Source organism: Trichomonas vaginalis, chromosome VI (assembly GCF_026262505.1).
Source record: "Trichomonas vaginalis G3 chromosome VI, whole genome shotgun sequence".
NCBI classification, from domain to species: domain Eukaryota; phylum Parabasalia; order Trichomonadida; family Trichomonadidae; genus Trichomonas; species Trichomonas vaginalis.
Genome location: NC_067208.1, coordinates 3591106 through 3607359, shown reverse-complemented (window position 1 = coordinate 3607359; position 16254 = coordinate 3591106). Strand labels below are relative to the sequence as shown.

Genomic DNA, 16254 nt, shown 5'->3' with positions numbered 1-16254 from the left:
TTGAATTAGTTAATAAATCAAATAATAAAAATTATCTTTATGAAAGTTCTTTTTATTTATGCGGAAATTTAGAAAAATATTGTACAAATTATCTTAAATATGGAAATATTGAAGTTAAATCAATTAACACAAGTTTCTGTGAAGCAAACTATGGAGCAGGAATACGTCTATTTGAACCAACAAGTCTAAGTAACGTAACATATTCATCATTTTGTAACACAACATCAAATTATAGAATTTTAGAATTATATTATGGTAACTATAATTTTAATTTTTGTAATGTTTTGAATAATGAACACAAAAAATCTGATTATGGAACTACATTCTATGCAGGTAAATCAACTGTTCTTATTGAAAACTGTTCATTTCTTGGAAACATAGGACCAGGAGAAGAATTTTATCATCAATATTCTGGTTTAATTACAGTTAAAGATTCTTTCTGTGACAGAACAGATAAAACAAAAGGATCAGTTACAACAAATAATGTTCAAAATACATCTTCTATTCATCATCTTTCTCACTTTTCATCATATCTGTGTGAAGCAGAGTTTCCTATTATAGATAAAAAGCCTATGAGATCTGCTTTTGATTTATATCATCAATTTTCCTTTAGACGAAGGCGTTATGGGATCTGCTTATATTAATATTCATGATTTATGAATTTATATAATCAAAAAATTGTAATTAAAGACCATTATTAACGAAAGCATTCATCAATTGTTTAATATCAATTGAAATATGAAAAACTTTATATTCAAAAGATGATGCGGCTTGATTTCTCAATTTAATTTTCAAAGAGTTCGTATTTGTTACAGTGAATTTAAATAATTAGTACTGATTATATAATTTATTATTAATTGTTGCGAATTGTCCATTGCAAATGGCAGAAGTGTTGAATAGGCTATCAAACAAAGTAGTTTCCATAGGAAAACACATTAAAAAAGACTCAATTTTACCAAAATTATTTTCCCAAATTGGGAGTTTCTACCAGAAACTACATGTAACGAACAACGAATCCAATGTTGATGAGATTGAAATAGCCAGAACAGCTTATTTCATCTTCATTAAACATCTCATGAACGACCAAAGGATTTTTGAGATTTTCTTTAGCGACAGCTTTTTTCTACAGTGTATGTTGTCGTTTTTGTTCGAAGAGAATTTGCAAAATTACGCAATCGAAATTATTTCATCTTATATCCAGATAACTAGATCAGCTGAGTTCATTTCTCCGCTTCAGAGTGTAATAGCGTTGACTATTTCGAGCCTTCCTTCTCCGAAACATGCTGAATTGTTGTTGAATTTACTGAATATGTTAAATGACAACTTGGCAATTCGAAGAAACATGTGTATCATATTCTCCCCGATCTGTCCATCAATTATACAGGTAATGCTACGCCCCGATATCCTTACAACCCTTTTTGAAACGTGTGCAACGTTTTTGGCAATAATGTCACCTTTTTATACATTTAATGTTCCGTTAACAGAAAGATCTACAATTTTTTCTGACAAAAACGATGATGTTTTATTTGTGAGAATGATACAATTATTAGCAGGAGACATCGTATCAGCGATATTCCCAACATTTATTGTGAAACAACCAATAGCTTTGAAAGTAATGATTTTGATGTTTTACAATACAAAGAAAATTAAAGATGTTGCCGATTTCGCTTTGAATTTGTGTAAATTCTCCCCTGTAAATATCCAAAAATTCGCTTCTATAGATTTGTCAAAATTTTTGACAGATATATTGGAAGAAGAAAAGAAATCGCCGACTTTGGATGAAGAAACAATCGGAATTTTTCTTAATATTTATGGAATGACTGCGGTTATGTATTCAAATGCTGTATCGGCCATAAAGTTCATCTCACTTTTGACACCGACAACAAACAACACAATTTCTAATTACCAACTGAAGTATTTTGATTGTTTGAATTACATTGCTTCGACTTCTTTGAATGAACCAAAAAGTTGTTTGACATTAAACGGTTTTTCTGTCAAAAATAAACTTGATGGCAAAGATTTAACGAAAGATGGATTTACTGTTACTGCATGGGTATGGATAGCGCAGAATGAGAATAGTTATAAAGTTAACATTTGGGAGATTTCAGATGGAAATGACGCAATAGGAATTTTTTTACAAGGAACAAAAATTTATTTTCATCAAACAAACGGAGATTTTGAAAGCCAAGGAAAAATTTCAGTGAATTTACAACTGAATCATTGGCATTTTGTCGCAATTTCTTACTCAAAGGATGAAAATACAGGTATGATAACTTATGCTGTTAATTCTAATGAATCCGACCAAATGAGAGTGACACTTTTAGACTTCACTTCACATTGGGAAAATGCTGTTATGGAATTTGGTGGAAAACTATCTGAGAATGTTCCTGTACCAAGCAGAGTTACGAATACAGGATTATTTAGATTGTTATATTACAAAGAAGTTATGAAAATATATGAAATTGGATTTGAAAACCAACAAAATCTTCCTTTTTCACCTTATTTGTTTTTTAATGATTTTCATGATCCATCCAACAAAATAAGGAATGGATTTGTAGATATAATAATAGAAAGATGTGGTGTTGCTTGTTTATTACCTTTGTTTTCTATGAATGATTTAAGATATTCTAATGGAGAAAAGTTTGATTTACAATTTGACAGCGCTTTGTGTTTATTAATTAATATTGTTATGTATTCAACAGACAGCCAGATATTGTTTTATCATGCACATGGATTTCATATTTTTATTTATTTAATTATGAAATATTGGATAGAAAAATTTAGTTTGAAAACTTATAATCAATTAATTGTTTCTTTGACAAGTTTCAAAGTTGACATGCTACAACAATAATTGTTTGATTGCGTATTATGTAATGTTAGATTTTTGTTTTTGTTGAATCCAAATTTACATTTAAGAATTTTACAATTATGGTCTCAAAGTATTTTCCCAAATAATTTAAATTTGGCAAGAAATATGAGATCTGTTTCTGATATTTTGGATTATTTGAAGATTTATTATTATTACGAAAAAGAAAAAATTGATGAAAAAATCATCAGAAATCCAAAATTACAAATCAAAAAATGTCGTCAAAATTTATTACAAATTTTGTCACTTTTTTATCAGATGATTTTAATGAAACTGATTTTTATTCTTTAGTTGAATTCTGCAAGAAAACGAAAGATGAAAAACAAATCGAAAAAGTTTGTGAAGTAATTTTACAAGTAATTGTTGATTCCCCTTCTTCTTTACATTTTAATTTGGAATCTCCTCTTTTTTATTTGTTTGCTATTATTTTGTTGTCAAAAAATTCAAACAAACTTATTCAATTTGCTTTTACAATAACAATGACATGCAAAAACGCGAAATTGTTGTCGAATAATTATTTGTACAAACTGCAGATATCTTTTTACCAGAATTTTCTTGAGAAAATGGATTTGAATTTCTTTGAAAATGTTATGTCAATATTACAATATGATGCAGCAATTTTACCTTTGGCGGTTTTATTGTCCGTCAAATTAAATTTGACAGAAAAAATTGTCAATATTTTGAAAATTTTGCCAATTGCTGAAGAAGTTTTCCCAACAATTTGGCCTTTCATTTTATTCGATGAGCTGAATGACAAAACATTAATTTGTGATTATTTCATCAAAAAGAATCGAAAAAGATTTGAATTAGCAGTAAGTTGTTTAAATTCGATGTTTGGAAGTTTTACAGAGTTTTGTTTTAATATCAAACAAACTCTTTTCGTTTATTACTTTACTAATTTCGAAATGGAAAATGAAGAAGCCGAAAAATTCATCATAACTGCATCAAAAGAAATTTTCTTCTCTTCTCCGAAAAATAAATTCGAAGAAAAAAAAAATTTGAAGAATTTTCAATTCCAAAATTTTTGAAACCAAAACAAAGTGAATTAACAAAATTTGGTTTAGTTTTTGGAGAAAATGATAAGTGGAAACACTTAGAACTAGCTATTTGTTGTTTGTCTGTTTTCGAGAAATATAATTGCCGCAGAGTTTTGGGAATAGATTTGATTTTGTCTGCTTTTCTTTTGAGAAATGAACCAAGAATTGTTAAAATTCACTTGGAAAAAATAGATTTGACTGAAAAAGAACTGTTAAATTACAAAGATGAAATAGATTTAATTAGTTATCATTCCATTTTCTCGCAAATTAATCTAGGACCAAAATTCCAACCAACAAGAATTAATTGTGAAAGTTATAACAAAATTTTTGGTCAATTTGTCACGTTTTTCGATATTTCTATTAATAACAGAGATTATTTTTATGATTTTATGAATAGTTTAGCCGAAATAATTGAAAAATCTGAGAAAATTTACTTAGGACATGAAGTGACCATAATAAACCGCCAAAATTCAATAGAAGAAACAGGACATAAACTATGGATTAAATTATGGGAAACATTGAATTCCGAGAGAGGTCCGTGGTCACCTCCTCCTTCTAATTTAGGAGAATATGAAGTTGATAAAACACTTTGTTATGGTTTATTCGCAGCAAAAACGAAAAGAGTCAACAAGAAAATTTTTGAAGATTTGCAATTTGATTTACAAGAAGATTTTATTTTAGAAATGCCTTGTGAAATGGTTTTGACGAATAAAATGACAAAAATCAAAGTGTCTGCATCATGTTTGATTATTGATGACCATTTAGTTCCTTTGAAAGAAGTTGTTCACGTCATTTCAACAAATAATTTAATTTCAAAATTGTATATTTTAACCGTTGACGGTTTATTATTTATTTTAAGTGTCAAAGGAAATGTTAATTGGTTATTTACGAAACTGAAAACATTAAATAACAAAAACACAAAGAAAATAATGTTTTCAAATCCAGAATCGAAACCATTGACAGAATTTTGGGAAAAAGGTGAAATTTCGACACTTTATTTCATTTCTTATTTGACCATGACAATTGGAAGATCTTCTTTAGAAATAGACTCACAACCTATATTCCCACAACCTCCTAGTTTCATAGAATCTGGTTCTTCCGATTGTTATACGAAAGGAGATATCATGGAAATAGCTAGAAATCGTTCTTTACTTGAATCAAATAATGATAATGTGAAATTATGGCTTGTCACGTTTTTGGGATATGAAATTCCAAGAAATCAAATGAATATCGTCAAGCCGGCTTCCAATTTCATTTTGACATGAAATACTCCAAAGCTGTAACAGCAACATTTACAGATTTAAATGGCAAACCGCAATGTCACGTTTTAAATCGAGAAGGAATAATTTTTCATTCTGTTTTGAGTTTATTAGAAGAAGAAAAAATTTCTTCACTTTCTCAAACGAAAACGAGATTGAACGTGATAAATAACGCAATCTCTTCTAATCATAAATTCTTCGTTAGTTTAGGTGGAGGAGATTTAATCGTAATTAACTCAAAAAGTGGAAAAACCGTAACAATAGAAACTGGATTTTCTATGATAACTCATATTTCATCTGATGGCCATTTAATTGCTTTATGTGACAATGATAATGTTGTTGATGTTTTTGGGATTTCGGAGCGAAATGTTTGTCATATTAATTTGTTTAGAGATTTTCCAAGTTGTATTTGTGTTTCTTCTGTTTTCCACACAGTTGTTTGCGGAACAGAAGATGGAACTGTATTAGTTTATTCATCGAATGATGGAATTTTAGCACATTCAACAACAATTGATTTGCCTTTGTTGGATGTTTCTGTTTCTCCAACTTTAGGAGCAATTATTTGTCATGCAAATGATACAGCAAATGAAAAACATCGTTTGATTTTTATGACAATAGATTGCCAACAATACGGTTCAGTGTCTCTGAACAAATGCTCAAACATGAAAGTGTTCAAAACAAAGAATTTGGAAGATTTCGTTGTTTGTTTCCATTTGGATTATGGCTGGGTTTCCGTTATAGAAGTTTCCAGTCTCAAAGTCAAAACTGTACCTTGTGAAATATTCACAAATGTTTTATGTGTCGAGTATAGTGAAATACTCAGTACATTGTTGATAACAACTGAAGATGGATTCATTAAATCCATCAACATAGATATATAATGTTTTATTTTGTTTTATTTATAATAAATATATAGAATTATTTTATGTTATATGAACGAATCGTAAGAAACTCTGATAAATTTCGGATAAAAATTTTAAAATAATAAAAAGGATCAAATTCTCGTTATATACATTATATATATTATGTAATTTATAATAAATTGCCCATTATTGAATATTATGAGTTCTTGATTTCGAAAAATTAAATTTGGAAGTTATATGGAGAGATCACTCTAATTTGAGTGGTTCATTACATGAATATTCACAAAATAAATGAGATAACATAAAAACAAATGATAATTAAATTTCGATATGTAAAAAATCATCGTATAACTTAACTGCTCATGGATTATGAATAAGGTAATCACATTACATCTTATTCTAATGACATTACGCTCAAACTATTTATTTTACGTTGGAGAAATTCAATCTGAATACAATTATGGATCGAAATTTCATCCATTAACACTAGAGATTTTTTCATTACTTTGCCAAATTATAAAAATTCAATTCCTTTTTGAAAAAGAAATGAAATCATCGTAATATAATATCAATCACTTTTAGAAGGTTTAGTTTGCTTAGAAAATTGAGATAGCGAGAGGATAAGCATTTAAAAAATTATTAAGAACATAAATTTGAAAAAAGTTTTTATTCAAGTTTTTGTAGTATAAGAATTATAACAAGAATTATCAGATAACTCAATTTGCGAAAGCCTTACAAATCATTTGAATACTTACATTTTCAGAAGTTTACAAATTATTGATTTAATAAATAATTGATACAAAATATACACTCATAAATTGGAAATCAAAATGTTATTGAAAATAAATTTGGAGAATGACATAAATTTGAAAGAATCGTAAATGTTTTTTGATTTTTTATTAATTTCATAACCATACGATCAATTATCTTTAGGAATATTTGCGTTTATTAATTCAATGCCTTTTGGAAAATTTAAAATGTTCTTAAAATTTGTTTAAAACCGAAATCTTTGATTGAATGTGATGTTAGTGCATTTTTACTCTTTATATTTAATGAGATTTTCTAAGCTTCAGTGATTGTTATCGTCATATTTCACATGGCTACATGAGAAGCATCAAAATTCTCATCATTTTTAGCTCATTTATTATTATTTTTTATTCATGCTCATTTTTACCAAACAAAAGGGAAACAAGCATCATTGTTACAAAAATAATAGAATTTATCAATCTTTTTATTTTTCCCCATTTGTTTCAAATTTAAAATCCCGAATCAGCGGCCATTCTTTTTCAATAGGTTTCTAGGTTCCCAAACAAATATCATTTATTCAAGTTTTCAAATTATTCATTTTCATTTCCGAATTTTTTACAAAATTAAAATAACGAAGCTCCCCTTTTAATTTTTTTCATTTTGAAACTTATCATTCAATCAAAGAATCATTCTCTCAATAATTTCAAGATATTTATATTTTTTTTAGAAATTTATTTTTCCTTTTTACTTTGAAGGTTAGATTTTATGAAAATATGATATTCATAAAGTACATATATGTTATTTATTACAATTTTATCTAACTTTCATTTTCGAATTTGATCCTATCGGATTGACATATTTTTGTGACCATCATGTCCACAATGTATTGTTTTTCTAATATGCATCAGGTTTACATGATATTCTCACTATTACGCTCAATAAACACTTTCATCTTAAAATTCTTATAAAGTCATCTATATCTAGATTAATAAATGCATTATTTATCAACATATATCTGTTATAGTTTATATACAAACAAATTTTATAAATCTTTAACAACTGTAATATAAATTTGAGAATATGAAAATGTTGCAAAGATGATATTAATGAACATTGAGCAATGAGGTTACATCCAATGGATTAAAGGAATGAGATAGACTTACCTCTTCAGTTCTGAGTTCTTTCTCCTGAATCGTATCGGAATCTCCATTTTGCAAGCAATTATCATATCTATAATCATTCATAGATATATATGGATAGATATAATCCCAATTTTCGGCAAACCAGCACAAAAGAGCATCCCTATTGCGCTTTGCAAGGCGATCCATTTTTAAGTTCAGGTCATTGACTATTGGTCTGGCAATAGATAGCAAGGATGCCAATGTTACATGCTTTTTAAGAGTTTTCTCCAAGTATGCGCATACATAATCAGGCATGATTGAATTCGATTGAAGACGCTTTAGAATACGGTCGTGGTCACGTAAGCTCTGACTCGAGCTTCTTTTATGCTTGTTGAGTTTCCTTGTTGCAAGAATAATTTGAACATAGTCTTTGGATGGATTCATGCAATATACTTTGATTGAATTTAATTTTAATTTGAAAAAGCCACAATAAATTCAATGATGGCTGATTATTGAATTTTTTAAATATTCGACAATTATAGCTAATATAAGGAATTAAATTTTACGGGTTAAACGGTAAAACGGCTTGACATCACTATATTTTTATCTCTATAAATTTTAATATAAAGATTTTACATAATATTTCCCACTGCATAATTGATATTCAAAAATTTCATTGCTGATTAAAAGTATTCAATTTCTAATCATTATTGAATTAACACTTTCAAAAAATAGCTTTTAATTTGTAAGCTTTTTATATATCATGTTTATTGCTTGCAATTCATTAATCAAATTTCACTTTTATTATTTATTGTTATAGACCGAAAATAGATTTTTTCGGTTTTCTCTTCAAATAATTGAAAGAATGATACTATTATAGGTTTATTATATTATATAGCATATAATCATGCTATAGCCGAAAATTATAAGTTTTGAGAAGATTGAATATAACACAAATAAATTTGAATGTAAGTTAAATTGCTTGTTGTTTTTAATAGCTATTTAATGAGAAATCCAATATTGCAAAATTCAAATTGAATGATTGAAAGAACAGAAAAAGTCATTCTTTTCAATTTCGAATATGTTTCATTGTATTTATAATTATATGGCAAATAAGATATTTAAACTTGATTTTTGAAGGAAAATTCACAAAATTGAATAAATTCAAATAATTTTTATTCAAAAATAAACTAGTTATTTGAGTTTAATACTAATTATCTATTCAAACTACAAAGTTTGTAATTTAAAATATTTTGTGAGATCAGATTGAATTAATTCAAGGTTCTTTTCAATTAATATTAATGACCATATTACGCATTTTCGAACATTCTAAACCAAATATATAAAAATGGGAGACGAATTTTAAATTTGCTAGACATGGGGAAGTTGTCTGCAAAGTTTTAGCTCTTATCTCTAACAAAAAATTAATTTTTAAAAAAATGACCGAATACGTTTCACAGCGAGAAAAAAATAAAAGGCAAGATAGAATTTTCTAGACATAAAGAAGTTGTTTACCGAGTTTTAGCTCTTATCTCTAACAAAAAATTAATTTTTAAAAAAATGACCGAATACGTTTCACAGCGAGAAAAAAATAAAAGGCAAGATAGAATTTTCTAGACATAAAGAAGTTGTCTACCAAGTGTCAGCTGTTACTTCTTCTCAATACTGATATAAAATAAAAATCTTTATTATCGATTTAACCTTGATTGTTTCATTAAACTTCATTTATTTTATGTTGTAAACAGAAATTCATCAAAAGTGACACCTCAGAAAAGCTAAAATATTGAATTTTTGGAACTTTTGATAGAGCACGTTTTTAAATATTAATTAAAGTAAATGTAGATTTTGTAAAGATTCTTTTTAATAAAAAAATAAAATTCTGAAGAAGAACACAAAATCTTCTGAAAAATAATATCACATAAACTCATATTATTTTCTAATATATAACTATTTTGTATAAAAATCAAATTCAATGATCTTAAAAGCGAAGGATAAACCTCAAAATTTACGAATATAATGAGTGGGAATATAATGCTTATCTATCATAAAACCATATGAAATATCAATTTTTGCTTTACGCCTAATTTTTGACGACAATTAGCAAAAAATGTTAAATGTTAACACTCAGTCCATTTGAATATGAAAAATAAAATTGACTTTGATTAAATGTTTTTATTTATCATGCAATTCTTCTTGCGACCAAAGATTTGAATAAAAGTTCAAAAAATAAGATAGCTTAAAAAATAATATACGGTAGTGTTTACTAATAGATGAATAGTATATAAATTCTATTAAAATGGATTTGATCCAAAAAAATATATAAAATTTGATCATAAATAAAATCGTTTTAAATTACTTCTTCATTTAAATTATAACAATTATTTTTGGTTTTATATTTTTTTTGGATCAAATCCATTTTAATAGAATTTATATACTATTCATTATTAGTAAACACTACCGTATATTATTTTTTAAGCTATCTTATTTTTTGAACTTTTATTCAAATCTTTGGTCGCAAGAAGAATTGCATGATAAATAAAAACATTTAATCAAAGTCAATTTTATTTTTCATATTCAAATGGACTGAGTGTTAACATTTAACATTTTTTGCTAATTGTCGTCAAAAATTAGGCGTAAAGCAAAAATTAATATTTCATATGGTTTTATGATAGATAAGCATTATATTCCCACTCATTATATTCGTAAATTTTGAGGTTTATCCTTCGCTTTTAAGATCATTGAATTTGATTTTTATACAAAATAGTTATATATTAGAAAATAATATGAGTTTATGTGATATTATTTTAGAAGATTTCATTCTATATGCCTATGAAAAGTACTCTCAAAACTAACTTTTTCCTAATTATAATTAAATCTAGAATATTGTATTATGCTTAGTATTATTTCATTTTTCTCATTCAATTTAGAATTTACAAATGTCAAAAAATTGAGAGCTGTCACTTTTGATGAATTTCTGTTTATTACATTTTATATTATAGTTTTATTCTTTTAGCTACTTGTAAAATAATCTAATTTTATATCATCATTTTACCGGATTATTCTTCAGTACATCGATTGTGTATCTAAAATAAGGCAAACCCAAATTTTAGCTAAAAGTGACAGAAAAAAAAACGTTTAGTATTAAAAAAAGACCGATGAGAGCTTCGTTCGAAATATAGAGGGAACTGAGAATGCGCAACCATTCTCAGGGAATATTGGATGCTATTCCCATTCCCTCTGTATGGAAAATTGAGGTTTTCAAAGGGAGTTAAAATAATATCAAATTTATACTAATTTACTTCAAAATACAAAAGTATTTGACAGCTAAAATTAGTTACTTTAGCAAGCCTATCAATACCCTTTTACAATTATTGTTACTTTTTCGAAATAAAAGTAAAAACAAATTTATACTAATTTACTTCAAAATACAAAAGTATTTGACAGCTAAAATTAGTTACTTTAGCAAGCCTATCAATACCCTTTTACGATTATTGCTACTTTTTCGAAATAAAAGTAAAAACAAATTTATACTAATTTACTTCAAAATACAAAAGTATTTGACAGCTAAAATTAGTTACTTAGCAAGCCTATCAATACCCTTTTACGATTATTGCTACTTTTTCGAAATAAAATAAATTTATTATCAAAACCTTTTTTTTTCTTAGTAAAAATAAAAATGTTATTTTATATCAAGTTTTTATTCATAAATTTTTATAATGTTGTATAAATTTCATTAAAATTTACGTACATATTAAGGTACTTATCTTAATAATGAAGATTTTATTTTGCAATAATATAAACGAAATTTTTTACCTTATGAACTTTTGATGGAAATATGCAAATTTAAAATAATAAAGAAAGCCGCGAGCGAAGCGATCGGCTTAGTTCGAAGATTTTGATTCAAATCTTTGCTTATATTCCTTAAATTCTTTATGAAACTCGCAACAGTTCCATAAAAAATTTTAAATTCTAAACTGTCGAAATTACCGATCGGTAATCACACCCTTCACGGGTGTGTCACTTTTAGCTAAAATTACCCCTACTCCTTTTTACTTTTATTTTTTAATTTCAAAAAAAAATTTGGTGATTGTTCTATTCTGTTACAATGTGCATTATCATATTCTAATGAATTATTCATTACATACATTAAAAAAACTTGTTAAAAATGAAATTAAAAAATTATGTTTATTATTACGCTGTGAATGTGTCAACAGCGGTCATGCCTGTATCTGTATCCCATATTTGCCACAACCTTTCTGTATCTGCATTTGTGTATTTCGGTTTCAGCTGATACATTTAATTTGGCGTGTAATTTGTTCCAGTTAATGGATTAATTAGGAGATCTTCATGCGGTGTGTTATTATTGTACTCCCAAATAAAGGCAGGAATAGCCTGAATGCTTTGGCGGCGCTCCAATGTCGGCCAGAATCTCTCAATCTTCCCATTTTGGTAGGGAGAATGAGAGTCTGTATGCCGCCATTGGACGCCCCAAAGATCAAGTAGATCTTGAAAGGCGCCCCTATTTTCTGAACCGTTGTCGGTCCAGAAACAATAAGGGGCGCCAAATTCAATGAAGGCGGAAGCCGCAACGTTCGCTGTCGTCGCTGCCAGCATATCTGGTATTTGTATACACGCTAGGAATTTGCGGCTAAAATCGTCGATTATGCCATAAATATACTGGCCACGAAACCCCTAAAATAATGAACATCTGCGTGCCAGATAAGATTGGGTGAAAGCGCCCAATATCTTACTGCTGTTTCTGGCCCGGCATGCTCTAATCGCGTCTTGGTGAAATGATTTTCTTTGAAGTATCTGCGTACTTCTCTATAAGATACATCAATTTGTTGTAATTTCAAACGTTTCCATTGTTTTGTTTGACCACAGGGAAAGGCCCAGTGGTTATGTATCACAGCAAGAGCTTTGATTTGGTCGTAGGGATTGACCCTACGACCTTTCTTGCCTTTAGGCAATGGGATATTCTGTAAGCTAAATTGATTTTGTAAAAAAGATTTTGAAACATCTAAATATTTGAAATCATTTGATTGAAGGGTTGGGGCGATGGGAACATGGGTGCAAGCTTCTTCCCATGTCATTTTACCTTCTTCAATCTGATTGGAAATACCAATTAGGTAAATTCGATCGACATACCCTTTGTAAGGATTCATTCTAATGAAGTACGTTAACAATCAAAATATTCTATAAGTGTCTAGTATGGAATTCAAAAGAATAAAGAAAATGGTAACGTAAACGTAAAATAAACGTATTATGAAATAATTTAATAATTAAATGAAAAAAAAAAAATAAATAAGTAAAGTGACTGGAAATGAAAATGAAAATCAGTGTACAGTTTTATTTTTTTTCTCGCTGTGAAACGTATTCGGTCTTTTTTTTAAAAAATTAATTTTTTTGTTAGAGATAAGAGCTAAAAACTCGGTAAACAACTTCTTTATGTCTAGAAAATTCTATCTTGCCTTTTATTTTTTTCTCGCTGTGAAACGTATTCGGTCATTTTTTTTAAAAATTAAATTTTTTGTTAGAGATAAGAGCTAAAACTCGGTAAACAACTTCTTTATGTCTAGAAAATTCTATCTTGCCTTTTATTTTTTCCGTTGTCATCGTATTCAATAGTTTAATTTATGTGTTAGAGATGAAACTAATTATACAAACAATTATTTTCTTTGAATGTAACGAAGCTAAATTCTTCTGCAGACACTTCATGTCTATCAAATTTAATTCGTAAATCTCCAATTTTTATAATTGGTTTAGAATGTTCGAAAATGCGTAATATGGTCATCAATATTAATTGAAAAGAACTTGAATTAATTCAATCTGATCTCACAAAATATTTTAAATTACAAACTTTGTAGTTTGAATAGATAATTAGTATTAAACTCAAATAACTAGTTATTTTTGAATAAAAATTATTTGAATTTATTCAATTTTGTGAATTTTCCTTCAAAATCAAGTTTAAATATCTTATTTTGCCATATAATTATAATACAATGAAACATATTCGAAATTGAAAAGAATGACTTTTTCTGTTCTTTCAATCATTCAATTTGAATTTTGCAATATTGGATTTCTCATTAAATAGCTATTAAAAACAACAAGCAATTTAACTTACATTCAAATTTATTTGTGTTATATTCAATCTTCTCAAAACTTATAATTTTCGGCTATAGCATGATTATATGCTATATAATATAATAAACCTATAATAGTATCATTCTTTCAATTATTTGAAGAGAAAACCGAAAAAATCTATTTTCGGTCTATAACACTTTTATTATTTATCCTTAATTTAATCAAATTTAACTCAATTTCGTTTCCATTAATTTTTGAAGTATTACTAAAATATTAAATGCTAAATGTGCCTTAAGTTTTTTGACAAATGTTCAAAAATTGAGAATAATTTTGGTTCTACTGCTATTAAAAAGCCAAAAAATGCTTTTCAGATACTGCAAAATACAATTTGTAACACAAATCCCATCTAAAATCCAAAAAATCATTCAGAATAGTCTGTGAACTAATAATTTTGAAAAACTAATATATATTTAATAAATATTACTTGATTTAAACATGACATTCTCGCTTCAAATATTTGATTTCTATACAATCGACAAATTTATTTTCTCAAAACAGCTTCTATAAGGCTATCGTAACATCGATTTAAATGTTTAATGGAATGTAGGTCAGGTATGAGGGGCTTCCAGGGGCTGCGCCCCTTCTAGCCCTAAGAAATGGACACAAGACCCAAGAGGAGGACCGAACCCCAGCCGACCAGCCGGTGGCAACACTTTTGACCGAGTAGTTTTTTTGTGCTGAACAAGAAGTGTCATATAAACATCTGTCGAAAACCGCTTTTTTAACTTCACTTAAATGCAACGTAAGCTACGTAAGAATATACGTAAGAGGAAGGGAGCATTGAAAACATCCAATAGTAAAACTGACACCACACAACAGTTGCAACAACAAATAATGAATGACCCCACTATGTTGCAACAAATGTCAAGCAATTCCTATGCTTTTAAAACCGAGTTATTGGTGCACAGAGTGGAGGTTTAAGAGCGGCACTTTTAGCGAAAATGGCAGGCTATGGTGGAGCTGCAGACGGAACAGCCTATAACCCTCAAAGTCAAATGAATTTGAGTTCACTCAAAAATCAAAATAGCAGATGTCAAAAAGTCAAACATAGCATACAGAAAAAAATAAGTGAAAACGAAAAGAAACTGAATATGACAGACACACAAAGAAACTCAATGAGTTAAACGTAGAGAAAAAGAAGAAAGAAGAACAAACTGAAAGAACTAAGTACAGAGGAATATGCGAAAAAAGTGTCAGAAAAACAGCAGAAGTAGCAAAAATGGAACAAGATGTCATAAATTTGAAAAACCATACTACTCAATATAAAGTACTGAAAGATGAAGAGATAAAAACAAAAGCCCTGAAGACATATATGGATAGCGATGAGTATAAAAAAGAAGTTGAAGCAAATGTAAAGGCAGAAAAACTTTTACAGTTGCAAAACACAAACCGTACAGTATGAAAACTTAGCACAAGAAAGTAAAAATAACGACGCAGCCATGCAAAAGGCAATGAAAAGCGCAGAATATATAAAAGCTAACAATGACTGGTTAGATGCCCAAGCCAACGCTAAAGCAGCCCAGCTTATAGGGTCAATAAGGACAAAAAATAAAAGCGGATGAAGACAGTTCAAATGAAGCTTTAAACAAATGCTGACTTTAAAGACGCCTTCGAAGCTCTTTCATAGTAAGGTGAAACAAGTGAACGATTTCCTCATCTGGAAAGAAACTGAAGTCTGAAGGTTTCGACAAAGAGGTTAAGAGAAGTAGCAACAAAATCTGACGAAAATAACAGATGCAACAACGAAGCAGGCAGTTCAAAGTGCCTATGACGCCGTTAGAGCAAACTGTTTTGTGGAAAAATACCACCAGATGGTTCCATTTAAATTATACTTCCCACAGCAGATTTGACAGTTTAATAGAAATGTGTTTGACCCTCAAAATGTTATGTGCCATGCAAGTTTCAGTTCAAGCAACAATAGTTTTCTAGTATTGGTAAGGACTTTATGACTTTGCTTCTAAATTCTACGAACCACCTAGTAACAGTTTCTCTGACTTTCAAGTTTGGTTCTAACAAATGGTGTGCAACATATTATTCCATTGTACTATGACTTTTATCTCGAATTGTCTTATATATAAACTACGGAAAAGTGCTGAAAAAGTATTGAAAAATAATGTTTAGGTGAAAGGGTGAATCTACCCGTTTTCTCACCTTCTTTTTCTCACTACTCATGAATTTTTCATGTAAACAATTTATTTTAAAAAAACAATATATTTA

The 16254-nt window shown here is 28.3% G+C and overlaps 3 protein-coding genes and 1 pseudogene across 4 annotated transcripts, besides 5 other annotated features; 2 read left to right on the top strand and 2 right to left on the bottom strand.

The window, feature by feature from the left end:
- Nucleotides 1–283: 283 nt before the first annotated feature.
- TVAGG3_0799150 (platelet formation protein family) lies at nt 284–2851 on the top strand (the record flags this gene model as incomplete). Its single annotated transcript, XM_001309258.2, has 1 exon — nt 881–2851. The coding sequence occupies one exon, from the start codon at nt 881–883 to the stop codon at nt 2849–2851; it is 1971 nt and encodes a 656-aa protein (XP_001309259.1).
- A 2313-nt stretch (nt 2852–5164) lies between these two features.
- TVAGG3_0799140 (quinoprotein alcohol dehydrogenase-like family) lies at nt 5165–6043 on the top strand (the record flags this gene model as incomplete). The annotated part of the gene is made up of 1 exon (XM_001309259.1): nt 5165–6043. The coding sequence occupies one exon, from the start codon at nt 5165–5167 to the stop codon at nt 6041–6043; it is 879 nt and encodes a 292-aa protein (XP_001309260.1).
- Nucleotides 6044–7567: 1524 nt separating this feature from the next.
- Nucleotides 7568–8338, bottom strand: TVAGG3_0799130 (uncharacterized protein; the record flags this gene model as incomplete). Its single annotated transcript, XM_001309260.1, has 1 exon — nt 7876–8337. The coding sequence occupies one exon, from the start codon at nt 8335–8337 to the stop codon at nt 7876–7878; it is 462 nt and encodes a 153-aa protein (XP_001309261.1).
- A 368-nt stretch (nt 8339–8706) lies between these two features.
- Nucleotides 8707–9545: a mobile genetic element.
- An 81-nt stretch (nt 9546–9626) lies between these two features.
- Nucleotides 9627–9664: a mobile genetic element.
- Nucleotides 9665–10840: 1176 nt separating this feature from the next.
- Nucleotides 10841–10877: a mobile genetic element.
- Nucleotides 10878–10985: 108 nt separating this feature from the next.
- Nucleotides 10986–11938: a mobile genetic element.
- A 251-nt stretch (nt 11939–12189) lies between these two features.
- Nucleotides 12190–13058, bottom strand: TVAGG3_0799080 (annotated as a pseudogene). The gene has a single exon. A coding segment is annotated over exon 1 (869 nt).
- A 263-nt stretch (nt 13059–13321) lies between these two features.
- Nucleotides 13322–14171: a mobile genetic element.
- Between the last annotated feature and the right edge of the window lie 2083 nt (nt 14172–16254).